This window comes from Pan paniscus, chromosome 1, assembly GCF_029289425.2.
Source record: "Pan paniscus chromosome 1, NHGRI_mPanPan1-v2.0_pri, whole genome shotgun sequence".
NCBI classification, from domain to species: domain Eukaryota; kingdom Metazoa; phylum Chordata; class Mammalia; order Primates; family Hominidae; genus Pan; species Pan paniscus.
This window is the reverse complement of record NC_073249.2, coordinates 59,513,860-59,531,361: the sequence shown is the minus strand read 5'-3', so window position 1 is coordinate 59,531,361 and position 17,502 is coordinate 59,513,860. Positions and strand designations below refer to the sequence as shown.

At 32.3% G+C, this 17,502-nt stretch overlaps 1 protein-coding gene across 4 annotated transcripts in view; it reads right to left on the bottom strand.

Annotated features, from left to right (window-relative positions):
• Positions 1-17,502, bottom strand: part of BRINP3 (BMP/retinoic acid inducible neural specific 3) — a 385,674-nt gene that overhangs the window by 136,079 nt on the left and 232,093 nt on the right. For all 4 annotated transcript variants that reach the window (XM_003820588.7, XM_008974031.6, XM_008974030.5 and 1 more), the window contains one exon: positions 2,542-2,647. In XM_003820588.7, coding sequence (XP_003820636.1) covers positions 2,542-2,647 — 106 coding nt within the window. The remainder of the gene's footprint in view (positions 1-2,541; positions 2,648-17,502) is intronic.

The window sequence follows — 17,502 nt, the reverse complement described above, 5'->3', positions numbered from 1 at the left end:
TAAATTGTAGAGTTCTGTTCTGAATTAGTTGTCTAATCCAGTTGACTTCAACAATTACTGGTGCTTTATTTGCTTTGCTTAGATACAGTTCCACTTCAGGAACAATTTTTCTTTTTCTACTGAAAGAGGAGAGTTTCAGAAGTTCTTTATTAAAAAACTGTGATAATTTCAGGATTCTCTCAATAATATATCTAAATTCAGAAGATTCCAAAATGGGCCAAACACTCTGATTCTAAAACTTCACCTTGTACTTAGAAAGAAAACACAACACACAAGCAACTATCTATATCTATTTATCTATCATCTATACCTATATCCATCCATTTATCAGACCAAATATCTAACTAGCTAACCCCAAAAGACATGAAGATCTCTGTTGTTACCTTAGTAAAATATTCTTCAGTGATTCCAGTGTTTTCAATTGCCACATACAGTGACCCAGAAATATCTATACCCTTCAAAGGAATGCACCATGTTAACATTGATCCAGAATTAACAAATTGTTCCCATTAGTTTATAAGGTAGATGAGGGGTAGTACAAAAGGAGAGGTTTAAAAGTGAGTCAACATTATACTTGGATTGTAAATACCAATTAAATTTAAGAAAGAGTACATGAAATATTGAGGGTCTTGAAATTGACTTCCTAATAGTATTTTCAGAAAGGACTTTGTACCGATAGGTGTATAAAGTTGTAATAGACAAGTAAAAATATAGACATGGAAAACAGAAAAAAAGTGAAAGAGATGGAGGTTTCTAAGTTACTCACATTAGTTGAAGAGAATAGAAATAATTATACAAAAGAGAAATGTTGCTTCATTTATTCCTTGTGTTAATTATTTTTCCAGAGAGATAGGGGACTGAAGGATTTTAAAAATAATTTAATATTTTGAAAACTGAACACAGTAATTCAGACACAAATCAATAAATCTTGTTAGTAAATAATTTTTATAATAAACTGATTGAAGTAGTCATACAAATTGGTATAAACGTGCTGTCATTTTTATTGCAATTCATATTCTGATGGAAGGTTAATCCATACATTAAAAAGGAGTAAGCAGTAGAGAATTGCAAGAAACACTGGTGGACAACATTTTTATTTCAATTAGAGAAAATGTTTTAATAAATGTAAATCTATAATTGATATTGATAAATTGGATAACATTTAAATTGTTAAAGTATTTAAGAACTTTGTACTTTTAATACAACTCAAAATAAAAGGCATTCATTCACTATTTAGGATAAATTTAAACAATTCAATGCTATTACATTTTTCTTTTAATTAATTATTTGTTTTTAATTTTTTAGAGACAGGGTCTCACTGTCACCCAAGCTGGAGTAACATGATGTGCAGTGTCACGTGGACAGTGATGTGTGGCGTGGACAGCGATGTCCAGGCTGGAGTGACAGTGGAGTGCAGTGGTGTGGTCATAGCTCACTGCAACCTTGAACTCTTAGGTGCAGCAATCCTCCTGCCTCAGCCTCCCGAGTAGCTGGGACTGCAGGCCTGCAACACCAGCGCCCAGCTAATATTTTTCTTTTTTAGGTCTCACTATGTTGCCCAGGCTGGTCTTGAACTCCTGGCTTCAACTGATCTTCCTGCCTCAGCCTCCCAAAGGGCTAGGATTGCAGGCATAAGCCACCACGTGGGGACACTGATACATTTTTCAAGATTGCAAAGTTAAGGGAAAAAATGGTAGCATTTCTGAAACTTTTAAGCATTTTTATGTAAAACTGAATAATGTAAATATTCAGCTCTAAGTTATGCAATTCAAAAAGACATACTAGAGAATAACAACTCAAAATTACCTCTTTGATCAGTCAACTTAATTTTGACAGAAAGTGTCATCACAAAGACTTTTCTGAACTTGTTCAACTAGTAGTGTTTAAACATGTGTATTCATAACCTGTTCCTGCCTATAAGAATGAGCATGTATGCATAATTATTGTATTTTTTAAAGTTCTTGTGAATAAAATACTCTTTATTGAATATCTAAAATATGTAGTAATAGAAAATAGCAAATTATTTTTATAAAATCTATCTTTAAAATGGAAATCATATGAATATAAATATTTTGTTAATATATCCTTAAGTACATTTCTATTTACCAGAAGAAAAATACAGTCTTGACTGCCACATTAGGTTATATATAAAATGTCAACAGTTCATTTTATACCATGCATAAATATGGTTACAACTTTCACAAGAATCTTCAAGTAAAAAGTCAAAGCTCAGGCAAGCATATGAACAAACTGCTACATAATGACACAATGATTACTATACGTAAGAAAAATATTATTAGGACAGATTTTCAATTGCTATAGCTTAGTTAATTTGAGAAGAAAAGAAAATTTTGATATTTTATTCATATGGTCTAGAATTTCATATTTTCTTGTATCAGTTAAATTATGAAATTAGCCTTTAATGAGAGTTTTTAATAGCCTGTATGTATATGCAGTTTACTTTAAAAAATGGAAAAGAAATCACGACTGGATAATTGCTATTCAGGCTTGTAGAGAATTAATGAAATTTTACCTACATACCTTGCAACTGAATCTTATTCTCAGGACTCTGAACCAGAACGGAACTGACAGAATCTAGGTTGTCATAGTTACTGCAGCCAAGAGGACCAGTCCGTGTTTCTGTTACCTGGCAAACAAAACATCAACTTTATTATCTAAATCAGACTTTACAATGTCCTTTTGGTTCATTGTAGTTGTCACACACTAATATTATACGTTTGACAGTAAATATCACTGAAAGGTCCAGGATCTCATACACACCAGCAATACACACACCTAAACATAGCGGAAAGCAGTAACTCCCTTTGTCTTTAATTCATTTTCTTTCCTTTGGTTGGGCATAAGTATCCCAGGAAAATAATGCATGCCATCTTTGTTCAAAAGCATAACTCATAAAGTCACTGATTTCACCCAAGATATAAAAAAGGCCCACTCCTTATGGAAGACAGCGAGTTCTGACTTATATGAGAATTGTTTGTGTTTGTTTTTACTCAATAAATCAGAGCCATCTGCCAGGCTACTCTCTCAAAACTGATTTTATTATTTTCTTTTACTTAAAAATCTATATTTTTCCCATTTTTATGTTGGCATGAAATTCTAAACTCTCTGTTTGCCTTCCATCTGGTCCAGTTCTTTCCAATACGCCAGTATCTCCCTGTTCAGTTTGACATTCATTCTATGCCTTTGCTTATACAACATCCTCCACTCCCACCCCACTTGGATTAGAAACTTCTCCTTTCTCAACTTTGACTAATCAGTTTTATCTATCCTCAAAATTAAGCTCATGTTCAAACATTTACACAAAGTATCCCTTGATGATTTCTACCTGTGTTATTTTACCACTTCCATGCAATTTTGGTTTGCAGCACACAGATTTAGTACTTAAATATGTAATCTCATATGTGGACTGATTTTTTCATGGATGTCTTGGGATGGATAGTATTAGGAGATGAGGAGACTAAATTTAATGAATTTTATGAGGCTGAAAATGTATCTTGAAGATTTAATCCTGAAGATTTAAAACTATTTAAAGCAGAGCAGTATTGTCAGAATCTTCAATAAGATATTCTTTATTAATAACCAGACTGGTCTTTGCAAAACACAATTTAGATAACTTCATTCCAATGTTTACAGTCATTTAATGGTTTCCCATTCTTACTTAGGGTGTGACTTAGAGCCTGTTATAGGACCAGGAAGACACCATATTACCCAGCTCCATGTTACCTCCCTAAATCCGTCTCTTCTCTTATTTATTCTGTCTTGTTGTATCTCAAACATACTTGACATTCTGATGCCTTGGGGTATTTGACTTGTTGTTCTAGTACCTGGGACGTTCTTCCTCAAACTATTTTCTAGCGAATCCTTCACTTCCTTCAAATTTTTGCTCAAATTTCATTCTCTTGGGACTACTTGGACTAACCTACTTAAAGTGAATACTTCAAACTCTTCCAACATTTTTTTTCTTTCTTACATTGTTCTACCTTTTTCACAGTAGATATCAGCTTATAAAATGCTGTACAATTTACTCATTTGTTATGATTACTGTTGACACCTCTCACTAGAATGAGAGCTCCACATTCTAAAAATGCGGGAGTTTTTATCTATTTTGTTCACTCACATATCCACAGAGCATATTAAGTTCTTGCATCAGCCGAGGGGTATTGATTAAGAGAAAGAGGAGGAGGAAACATAAGAAGAAACTTCATAGTATGGAGCAGGAAAGACATTAAGGCCATCATGGAGATGATGAAAGCCTAAAGTAAATAGGTACAATAAACTTTATCTGAAGAAGTTCCATTGTAAAAAACAAGACATAACAAGGTTATGAAATGACAACATTATGAAACACTGAAAGTGTTTATTGATAGAGAGAAAGGCCACTGAGGTTTCCAGTATTAGTGATAACATTCAAAATATGAAGTTAAGAAGCTCATTGTGGAGGATATTTAAAGGAGCTCAGTTTTGAACATGTTGACTCTCTTTGACGAAAATATTTAGTAGGAGTGGCAACACAGTTTTATGTCTTAGAAGTTATGTCAATGACGGGACTACTAATTTGGAAGTCATCAACTTAGAGGCGATAATCAATGATGGATACAGACACATTAACTCAAATGCATTGAGTGCGTGTTTAATTTGTGTCATGACAACTGTATTATATTTTCTAAATGATAACTCCTTGATGGTAACCAAGATTGACTATGTGTACATAGCCAGAGTTGACAGTGTGGTTTATCATGGGCAAAGAATTACTTTTTCCTTAACACCCCAACAACTTTTAATTATTCTCCACCTACTATTCCCCACTGATGATACTGAATAGACCTTACTTTGTTTAGAGAAATAATTTATAGTGTTGATATGATATGTGTATGTATAATTAATATTTAAATATAAATTAGTGACAGCCTAAGGGCAAAGGGAATAATAAAAGCATCAAAGAGAATACTTAGGGTTTAAGATAATTTAAATTTTCATATTATTCTATCACGTGCCAACCAACACATATCACATGAATATAAACACACACACGCCTGCCTTTTTTAGAAAGTTTTCTAAGTAAAATTGGCATTAAGCTCATACTCATTGACATAGTGATCTTGGAAAAGGGAAGGCAAACTCCTCTAACACTTCATCCTTAAAAGAAGGTAAATAATATTATCCCATTACAAAGAGTCTCTTATATTCACCTACTCTGTTGTTGTCAATTCATGTAAGAAAATTAAATAATAGACATACATTTTGAGAATATTTGAATATCTCTGTCCTTATATATTGCTTTACTTTCTCATTATTCACAATATACAATGATATAAGTTTAGCATATCATACTTATAATTTTATTTTGTTCTCTATTCTTCACAACTGAATTCACTGATCACTGTCTGGTTTAATATAAAATTTTACAAACTCTCACACATTATATGAAATAAATTTATCTTTCAATTGTATTCCATTTAAGGACTCCATATTCCTTACTAATGTCAGCATTAGTAAATGTGCCCATACTTATTTAATTCTTTAAAATAATAATAAAATAAATAAAAATGTAAAGAAAATAAAAATAAATTTACTACAGAGATGCTAACTGTGCCAAAACACAGAATAGCAGTTTACTTGTTTGTTCCAACCTATCATTTTTAATAATAAAAGTAACAAATTCCCATGATGGAAATTTAAGCAATGAAATAAAATACTTTGCCAGAGGAGCAATTGCCATTTTTTCTACTTTTATATGTTTCCCCTATCCTTTTGCCAGACATGAAAATGGTTGAGACTAGGAGTAATTGCACTTCAAGACTATTCTTTATTCGCAGCACACAAATATCATGGCCTTTACCTTTTCACAGTGTATTTCTCATTAATTATTTTATTTGTTTCCTAGTTACATTAGGTTATATCAAAGTAACTTCTGAGTAATTTTATCAGCCATCAATTATGAACATAAAACACTGGAATACTGATAAGTACAATTAGCTCTTTTACAATAGAGTTATGCCCAAACAGGCATAATCTAAGACTTTCCATCTGAAATCAATTTTCTCTTCTAGAGACCTACATCTCATCTGGACAACTACAAAATGAATGTTAATATTTAAGAGGGGATTTTGCCCATCCTATATTGTAACAAGAAAACCACATCTGAAATATCAGGAGTTGAGGTGGGGGAGTAGTGAAATTTGTTACTGATACCTGCATCCTAACAAACTGCTATACCAGTTATTTACTTTTACACATTTTGCCCCTGTTTACCTTAGATATACTCTATTATACTGTCCACTTCAATTGCCTCCTTTTCCAGAAATAAATGTTTCTATTTTTTAATCATTCAAAAAACTTTGGGTTGAGAAGGTAGAAACTATACTAGAGAACAATAACTATATTTGGCTCATATTCAATTTCTGATATCTTAACATTTAATATAAGAATTGATACTTATTATTAAAATAGAAATGAAGATTTAATCTTATATAATTAGTATTAAAAATTTATTCACTGCATAATCTCTTTGTTTTTTAAAAATATTGGTTAACATCGTTGCAATTCATATATACAGCAAACGGCTCATATATAGAATATATAAATAAATTCTACAAACTAACAATAATACGGCAAGAGCAACACTGAAAACTCACTTGACAAAAAAGATATCTAAACATCCAGTAATTTTGAAATAGTTTTCAACTTTATTATCAATGAGCTGGAAGTTAAAACATAGTGAGAAACTACTATCCATTCACCAGAAAGTCTTATAAGCATACAAAGCCAGACAATGCCAAGTGGTGATAATACAGTGGAGAAACTGGAATTCTCATATGCTGCTGCTGGGAGTGTAAACTCGTACAATCACTTTAGAAAATTCTTTGAAAGTATCTACATAAGTAGACATAGGCACATTATATGAGCTAGATACACAGCCAACAAAAATGTGAACATGTGTGTACAAAAGGCACTTGCAATGAGGTTGGTATCAACTATTCTTAGTAACCCCAAACAGAAGGATATTACATTAGTGTGTTAGTCCATTTTCATACTGGTATAAAGATGCTACCAGAGACTAGGTAATTTATAAAGGAAGTAAGTTTAATTGACTTGCAGTTCCACGTGGCTGGGGAGACCTCAGACATTTAAAATCATGGCCGAAGGTAGAAGGTGAAGGGAAGCAAGACATGTCTTACATGGTGGCAGGTGAAAGAGAGCGAGGAAGTGCCACATTTTAAAACCATGAACTCTCCTGAGAACTTACTATCACGAGAACAGTTTGGGGTAAACCACACCCACGATCCAATCATCTCCTACCAGATCCCTCCCTCATCATGTGGGCATTACATTTTGAGATGAGATTTGGGTGAAGACACAGAGCCAAACCATATCAAGTGGCAATCAGTAATACAATGTGGAAGTACATAGAAGATATGAATACTGTGCTACAGTAAGAATAAATTTTTATGTATTCTGTCCACAGAATACCGAACTGAACAAATCTCACAAATATAATGTTGAAGGAACAATACATAAATGTTTCAATATTCTAACACTAGAAGTTTATTTTGCCTAATCTTTGCCTAATATAAAGCTCAAAATTAGGTAAAATAAACTTCTAGTGTTAGAATACAGGATGGTGGTTACCCTTTCGATATAGAAATGAGGTAAGAGGGCATTAGGATAAATACTTATGTTCCAGAAATATCCTATTTTTTAATCTAGGACATAGTTGCTGAAATGTTTTCAAATTTGAACACTTTATGTACTTCGCTGTATAAATGTTATATGTTACTAACATTTGTTAACAATAATTGGTTAATATTAATTTTCCTTGTGAATTATATCAAGGAAGGTACCACATCATCTATATCTATATTTACATATGTATGGATATCTAGGCATCTATCTACTTACCTGTTTTTATCAATCATCCATGCATATGTACTAAAATGCAAATTTGGATTTTCACACATATATCCTTTCAAATGTATAATTATTCTAATATAGTTTCGCAAAAAGAAAATGCTGAAATCTGACACTGAAAGATTATGAAAAACAAACTACTTTTTTCAATTACTAATATGAGTTTATTTTAAAATCCAACACAATCTATTTTAAATCATCTTAGAGTATGTCATTTTTTTTATTTCAAGGCTACAATTACTACTGTTCTATCATTGAAGATATATAGATGATAAATTAACTCTTGACTAGGAACTAACAGGTTAATATCCATATTTCATTTTTAAGTATGCACTATTCCAAACCATATATTTACCTAGAATGAAAAAAATAGTTTTTTCTTGTAAGTTCACATCTAAATAGCAATAAAAAGGATGAATAAATAAACAAGTTATTTTAAATATGCAATTCTTATTATTATAATTACTATGCAGGTTTCCTTTGCCTATAGAAATATTTTTTAGAGTATTTCAAATAAATCATTATATTTAATGAGATAAAAGTTTGTTAAATTTATATAGTTTATATTCAAAACACAAATCCTAGTGAATATAAGGGTATCAGAAAAAGACCCCATAGGTCTACTTGCAAAAAAATTTTAAAGCAAAATTTCTTTTAAAACAGTTTGTTTCAAACAGTTGTTTAAACAAAAGCAAAAGCACTGTTTCCCCAGAGTTAAAAATTATCTGAGGAGTAGATATATGAAGAATTAGGGTATTAAAACTCTCAAGGGGGTTGGGTGCGATTGCTCAAGCATGTAATCCCAGCACTTTGGGAGGCCGAGGAGGGGTGTATCATCTGCAGTCAGGAGTTTGAGACCAGCCTGATCAACAAGGTGAAACTCTGTCTCTACTAAAAATACAAAAAATTAGCCGGGCGTGGTGGTGGGTGCCTGTAATCCCAGCTACTCTGGAGGCTGAGGCAGGAGAATTGCTTGAACCTGGGAGGCGGAGATTGCAGTGAGCTGAGATCGCTCTATTGCACTCCATCCTGGGCAATAAGAGTGAAACTCTGTCTCAAAACAAAAACAAAAACAAAAACACCCCACCCTCAAGGTATTCTCAGAAATATAAAAATATCTTAAATTTATTTTATTTTACCCCAAAGTTTCCATTATGTTTTATTATGCCCATCATAAAATTGCAGGGTAATAATTTATTTCTATTATCTCCTTTAATTAACTATAAACTCTCTATGCATAATTATACACAGTACTGGGCACATGGTAGAAATTATAAATGTTTGGATTAAATTGGTGGATAAATATTTTAATTTTAGTTAGAAATATTTATTACAAAAGAAAAGTTATTGAATTTTTTGGGAACCTCTTGAAGACAATGTAGAAGAGACAATATATCTAAATTTTTTAAGCTATCAGAAGTTTGAAATCATCTAGTCTCACCATCTCATTATATAAAAGAGATGCTGTATCTGGAGCCAGGGATGTTATCAAGCTACTTCAGGATCATTTGTATGAAATGAGAGCTAGAACTGGGACTTAGACCTCCTAACTCATAAATCAAATACCCATTCTAAACAACACACTGGCTTTCCAAACTTTATAGTTAACAAGTTTTGGAAACTTTGCTTAGCTTAATCAATGTAATTAATTCTCTCTCTCTCTCTCTCTCTGGCAATAAAGTTACAATAAAACACAATTTAATTGGTCTAGATTGATGTAGAAGTCAATTACAATGGTGTAGTATATTGGGTCATTCATGAACAAAAAATATTGCTATGAATGTACTGGTTAATATGACTTTGATTGAAGGCCAAATGAATTAACTTTTATTCTAAGTATTAATTTATTAATGCTTTGAAATATAACATCCTGCATATTCTTATATTACTTCCCACTAGGATTGTGAAGAGTAAAATACAAGTGTTGATTAGTTTCTATTATTTCCTAAAACAGTACAATCTTTTCTGTCACCACATATATAAGATCTTTTAAAATTACATATTGCTAAATCTATTAAACTAACAAAATGCTTTATAAAATTTTGATACTAAAAAATAAGAATATATATATTTTCCCTTCATTTCTCAACTGAAGATAGTGCCTTATAATATTTTTTTCAAATGTTAATATTGAGTTTAAAGGTAATTTTACCATTTAATATTTTTCCTCTGATAGTCATTAAGTCTTATTTCAACATTCTATTAAGCACTTAATATCAGACTGTAATTCAATGTAGTCCCACTTTTTTACCCAGTTGAAATATTTCTGAGCTTATTTTTGGTAAAAAATGAATTTTCAAACATATTATTAATTATAAGATGCATTAAAAACAAAATGTTCATCTCAGAATAAACATTTCAGTAGCAAAATGTTTCTTAATTTTCAAAATTGTTTTAGTATTTACAGTACATTTTGTGGGAAAACTGAAAATTCACATAAAAATGCTACATGTCCTCAAATAAAAAAAATATCAATGCAAAATTTTCTTGCATCTCAACACAAAAGTAAGCATTATACTTAGTGTGTTATACATAATTAATATAGTGACTTAAAATATATTTAACATTGTCAATATTTTCTTGGGCCTTCTCCAAACATATAGATACAGTTTAAAATAGTGTATGATATATTATCCATCCAGGATGACTCACATCTTCACATAAAAAGCACAAACATGGATAAACACATTCAGTGCAAGGGAACTTATACCACTGTTGAATTATGCATCTATGCAAATTACCTGAAGCTGACAACTATATTCTCTAATTTTATTCCTCATAATTTTAATAAGCCAATTTTTAAAAAATATTAGAAGTTTATAGAACTGCATTTTTAAAAGGTAGTGTTTGGTTTTTTTATTTGCCTTTTACAGGAGAAATAGTGATACTTGAAACATAAGGATCGAAAGTATGATTGCAAACAATATCATGTATATCCATAAAATATATGCAGAATATCTGTGAATTATAAAATTTAACCATAGGAAAAAAATGTAGAGCAAAATATATTTATTTGAAGTAAACTGAAGGTTACGTGAGAATAATACAAAAAACAAAGCACTCTAGGGACAAAATTGAGTATGTCTTCTTGAAGAGCAATTGCTTCAGTGCAGTTTTCACTTGTGTTTGTTACCATGAGGCCAGGCACGACTACAATGATTGGTCTACTTCTTCATAGCCTATAAATTATCCTCTATCAAAATAATACACAAGCATACCACCCACAACTATCCCCATGTAAACCTATTGAGAGAGACTATGCTAATTCTTTGAGTACACATTAAAATATAAAACTACACAGTGACTAGACAACAGAAGTTTTCTCAGGTTCTTAAATTATTGATTTAGTGTGATATGGAATAAGCAAAACTGGACACAATTTAGTTAGGACAAAGTTGCCAAATAACATCAGGACCCCTTTGTGCTTAAACCATGGTTGCCATGGAAATTAAATGTGTGGCACTTGATTGGTCTTGGAGATGCCAAGTCTGTAAACTCACTCCTACAGATGTTATTTTGACTTTTTTTTAGATAACACAGAGCTTAAAATCACAGCAACTATAAAAAATACATGTAGCCATAAAAAAGCTTTCATTACTTTCCTAATTGCATGAATATACATTTAGAAAACTGACATTTTTATAAAAACTACATTTGTGGCAGCTATAACTGATGGTGTTACATGAATGGTAAACTTGAACTTCATTACAGGAAATCTAAAGGGATATGTTTTTACTCTACCTTGGCTAATGAGTTTTCTGAGGTTTTCAATATTAATAATAATAAAAGTAAAGCTTTATTGCCACAGGGAGTTACAAACAATAGGTACAGTTTGCAACCTGGTTCAGGGCTATGGCATTTCCCTTGCACTCTGGTGAGAGTTACTAGGCAGCGACCTCAGTTGTTACAGCCACTGTCTGGCCTGAATGCCACTTTTCCTGGGCCAGAGAAATGATATTTCAGGGAACTCAGGAGCCAGGGTAATTTTCTGTTTCTTTACATTAAAAAGTGTAATCTAAAGCAGTGTTGATTATATTTATTTTACAAATGAAAGCTATCTGAAGAAGTAAAACATTAAAGACTGATTTTACTTTTTAATCTTTATTCTTTGTTCTATGCATTTCAATCTCATTGCCTTTAATTGTCACTGTCTCTCATCACCCCCAGATGGGACTGTCTAGTGGCAGGAAAACAAGCTCAGGGATCCCACTAACTCCACATTACAGTGAATTGTATAATTATTTCATTACATATTACAATGTAATATTAATAGAAATAAAGTGCACCTTAATGTAACGAACTTGAATCATCCTGAAACCATTCCCTCCACCAAGTTCGCGGAAACAATTTTCTTCCATGAAACCAGTTCCTGGTGCCAAAATGGATAGGGACTGTTTGCATAGATTAACTCATAATTGTGCAAATCCCACTAAAGTTGCAAGAAAAATATCTGTTGCCAAGACTGGGAAGCAAAATGTCACACTAAACAGAACTACTCCCTTTATTAATTCCTACTTCCTACTCTATAATTTTATTTATCAAAACATTTCTACATCTACCCAATCTGCTCGATTGATACACACCTAGCGTCTCAGTCAAGCAAACTGCAAGCTGATGCTCCAAATGATACAAAAACTTAGAAATTGAATTATCTGTTTTGCTTTCTTTGACAGAGTAACTAAAAATGTTCAGGTGCAAATGTCAAGTGCTGAATGAAGTAAAAGCACCTATCGCCATCCTGGAGGACGATGGCAGCAGAATCCAGGGCATTGACAGCTAATCACAGCTAGCAGTGCACACAAAGCAATCTGTCACTGTCAAAATCCCGACGAACAGTCTTTCCATAAGATTCTCTGCTATACTAGGGTACTAAAGCAGGGAACCTTGTTAGATACACACATTTTGGTTGTTTAACATTTAATACAACTATTTCTTTATTATTACTTTTAATTTTCTCCTACTCAATGTAGGAGCCAGTATAGTATATTAGAACATATCTCAAAGTGCCCACTATTTTCTTTCGAGTAAATACTTCTATCAAAAAATTTCAATTTCTCCTCTGAAATTCCATATTTAATATTACTCTTCTGAAATATTTATTTAAACATATCTTATTGCTTATGATTAAAAACTTAAAACTTTTTATTATAGCCGTTTGAAGTTTCAGCATTATCACATATTTCTGAATTCCTTAAGCATATCAAAAGCTTCTGTCCTAAATAATAGGACAACTAATACCTGTGCACAGACTAGCTAAAGTTTTATACTGAGGCCGTTATATTCTTGCATTTGTCACCCAATTAAACAAGCACCCGAGAGAACTGATAAAGCGCAGCACACTAAAACTCAACAGACTCAAGCATAATTAGAAAGACAGAAGTGGATTTCTTGTTTTAACTGGCCATTATAGAAACTGTTCTGTCATTTCTTTTTTTTTTTTTCAGAAAAATAAATTGGCTTTGCTCACAAAAAAGTTAATACAAATCCAAATTCTTTAGGAACTTATTATCAGTAAAAGTCAGCAGTAATATGACATTAAAAGAACAAATCTAATTATATAGGAGAAAGAAGAAACATATAGTGTGCATGAATTACAAATAATTATTAAAATTCTAAGTGCCAGGGGAAAAAAACAATAAACTGGCCCAAACTCTCTGCAATATTATAATCATATTATGCAGTGCTGCCCACTCCCCCAGTTTTCTTTAACTGAAACATCAGCAGCTATGTTAAGATAACTATTTATCTTAAAAATAACAAAAATGGAAAGGACAAGAAGTTTAGTGATTTTTTTTTCTTTTTTTTATTAAACTTTAAGTTTTAGGGTACATGTGCACAACGTGCAAGTTTGTTACATACGTACACATGTGCCATGTTGGTGTGCTGCACCCATTAACTCGTCATTTACATCAGGTATATCTCCTAATGCTATCCCTCCCCCCTCCCCCCACCCCACAACAGGCCCCAGTGTGTGATGTTCCCCTTCCTGTGTCCATGTGTTCTCATTGTTCAGTTCCCACCTATGAGTGAGAACATGCGGCGTTTGGTTTTTTGTCCTTGCGATAGTTTGCTGAGAATGATGGTTTCCAGCTTCATCCATGTCCCTACAAAGGACATGAACTCATCATTTTTTATGGCTGCATAGTATTTCATGGTGTATATGTGCCACATTTTCTTAATCCAGTCTATCATTGTTCGACATTTAGGTTGGTTCCAAGTCTTTGCTATTGTGAATAGTGCTGCACTAAACATACGTGTGCATGTGTCTTTATAGCAGCATGTTTTATAATCCTTGGGTATATACCCAGTAATGGGATTTTTAAAGTATGTATTTGTTGGAAAAACATTTTAAAAATAATTTAAAATCCAATGTGAAATATAACTGCAATTTTTGTGTTCCTCTTTTTTCTATAACTTTTCCACTATATCTTCATCTCCTTACATCATTACCTTCTTGACTATTTCCTCTAGAGACCAGAATCCCAGAGGAACTTTGTACCTTCATGGTACCTCTGGGACTTCATGAAGCTTTAATTGGCATCAAGGGTTTCTTAGATTGCAGCCAATCCACTAACAATTTGCTCTGGGGTCATTCATGGTTATAAAACCCCAGGTCTATGAATTTTGGGTCTCTAGAAGTTGTCTTTAACCATACAACCAGGTGATTGTTAGCTCACTTAACACTAAAATGCACCAAGTTAGAAAAAAAAAAAATCAAAAAGGAGAAAAATGATTCCTCACTGGGTAAATATTTCAATTTATGTGTTTTACATTTTTCTATGGAACAGACTACAAACTAAAATTACTATTCATTCAAATTTAATTTACTTAATATTATTGAGGGAAAAACTTTTGATAATATGTTGAGAATTTGGCTTTCTGCCATGAACTAAACAAAACCTGATGAAATGTAGGAGCTGTTATTTTAGCTGTTTTATGTGGCTTGCCTCCTTTTCCTACATTAATTTAATTTTACTTATTGATGTAACTGTTGTGCCTTCTACCAGCAGCCCTTTTCATCACTCTCTAAAACTGGTTACAAATCTATTATCAGTGAAGAAACCAGATAAGCAACCTAGGTAGATTTGTTCCTGAGTAGTTTCTAAATGAAAAATTACAGGAATCTCGCACATCTAAAAGAATGAAAATTATGAAGTCTCTTTATATTACTCAGGCACCTTCTCCACTTGCCTTTTTGTGTTCTGACATATTAAATATAGTTTAAGCTATGAAGAATAACTTGAAAATTTTTAAAAATTATATATTTCAAGTTACAAATAACCATATTATACATAATCCTATTGTTATGCTAAATTCTCTAGCACAGAGCATGAAGCAATTCGGTTACCAGAAAAAAACACACCATAGATTTAAAACTGGTTTATATTTTCAGGTTTGTCACTTACTAGCTGTGTAACTAGAAGTATGAAGCTCCTGAGCCTCAGGAGTATTCTCCCCAGATATAAACGTTAAAATAATTTACCTGCAATACCTGGGGAAGGAACTTATCTTTACAAATATGCATTTTTGTTTTAGAAAAAGGAAGCAGACTCCAAAGTGTAATTTTTTCATTAGTCAACATTATGGTAACAATGTGCCAGTATTCCTAGCTATCAGAAATGGTGCATTTTGTCTATGCTGATGGATGAGTAACTGCACAGAAGAATTGCATTTCACAGATATTGGTACTTATTGGATTTTTGAAAATATACAATAAATTATAGTTAAGCATATTCACCCTATAGTGCTGCAGAATGCCAGAACTCATCTATCCTATCTAGCTGTAACTTCGTATCCCTTAACAAATCTATCCCCATCTTCTACTCTCCCCTATATTTCCCATACTTCTCACCCTCTAATACCCACAATTCTACTCTCTACCTCTCTACTTTCAGGAATTCCTTTTTTCTTTTCCTCCCACATGTGAGTGAAAGCATGTAGTATTTACCTTTCTGTGCCTGACATCCTGCTTAACATGATCTCCTCCAAGATATTCCATGTTGGCGTGACATGATTCTACGGATTTTTAAAAAATAAATTACCTACTTACATTTCCAATACACATTTCCAATATATTTCAAGGTCACAGACCGTTGGGGTCTTACATTTATGGGTACCCCCTAGACGCTCTATCTTGGGCAAAGTTTGAACTTTGTCATTTGTACCTTGAGCCACATGAGAATAAAACAAAAGTAGCTCAATCCATCTGATTCAGCAAATGCTATGGAGATCTCAGTGTCCCCTCTTTGCATGGTTTCTTTTTTATTCTGGTTTCAGAATATCCTTCCTATCAACTTATGAATACACAGAAGAATTCTTTTATTTGTAATCCATAATTTTAGTTATTTTAGTGGGAAATCTGTGTCACCTCTTGCTATTAGATTCGTGCAAATGTAATTGCGGTTTTTGCCATTACTTTTAATGGCAAAAAAGTACCTTTGCTTTTATTTTCCTTTGTTTTTTTTAAATTCATTGTATTGATTTAGTCAAGTTGTGATTTATTTTTTATTATAATTTAATTTAATCTAATTGCACATCTGCCTTTCATTAATAATTTTCTCCCCTTTGCCAATGCTAATAATTGAAAATTCTTACTCTGATATAATATGAAAATTATATTTCACCAAAAAACTCTATTCCATAATGTGCCACCTACCCATTAAGATACCATCGTCTTAATTTTTCATTCTTTCATTCTCCTATCTCTACTCTCCACCTACCCAGGGTACTTTCAGAATTTTTATATTTCTATTCTCCCCTCCTTTCAAAAATGTTTCAGGAAAAGACTTTTGTATGTTTGTCTATTTTTTTTCTGATTGCATAATTCTAAACTAGGATATCAATTTTTTTGCATTATGTCACATTTGTTATTATTTAAAACATAGTACATATATTCAGAGTCTGTGAGTTTATATGGAGATTTGAACTCTATGACTATATTTATATACATTCAAACACACACACACACACTCATACATTCCCAAACACCTCTATATATTGTATTGCATATTACATCCTAAATTAAGTTTTCTTATATTTTTCTTTCCTTTCATCTTATGGTTACGAGACAGACTTTCTGTTCATTTTTATTTGTAACAATTCTCCATTAAATAATATATTATTCTCAAAAGCAAATTATTTGAGACTATAGTTCTCAAATTTTCAAGAATTTTCCCTATCAGCTATATTTCTTTAGAGGCTTATAGTGATTTTTCTAAAAGATATTGCTTTTTGTGGGATGCCTCAGAGTATGTGTTGCTATTTTTTTTTCTTTATTTGCTCATTTGGACTCCAGTTCAACTGCAAGAATATTAGAATACTTCATTGGTAGCAACCCTGAGAGTACTGGAAGACTACTAGAGAAAACCATGCCACACAGCTGTAGCTTAAATAGAACAGCAGTAGCCTATTAGTTCTCAAATAAAAATCATGTCACGTTCATTTATGTAAGCCTATTCCCCAGCAGCCCTAAGCACAGCACAGACACTGAATAAACCTTCACCAAATATGCAAATAAATTTGTTAAATTGTAGACCTCCAGACACATTTACCCTTATATGGAGTACTAAATAT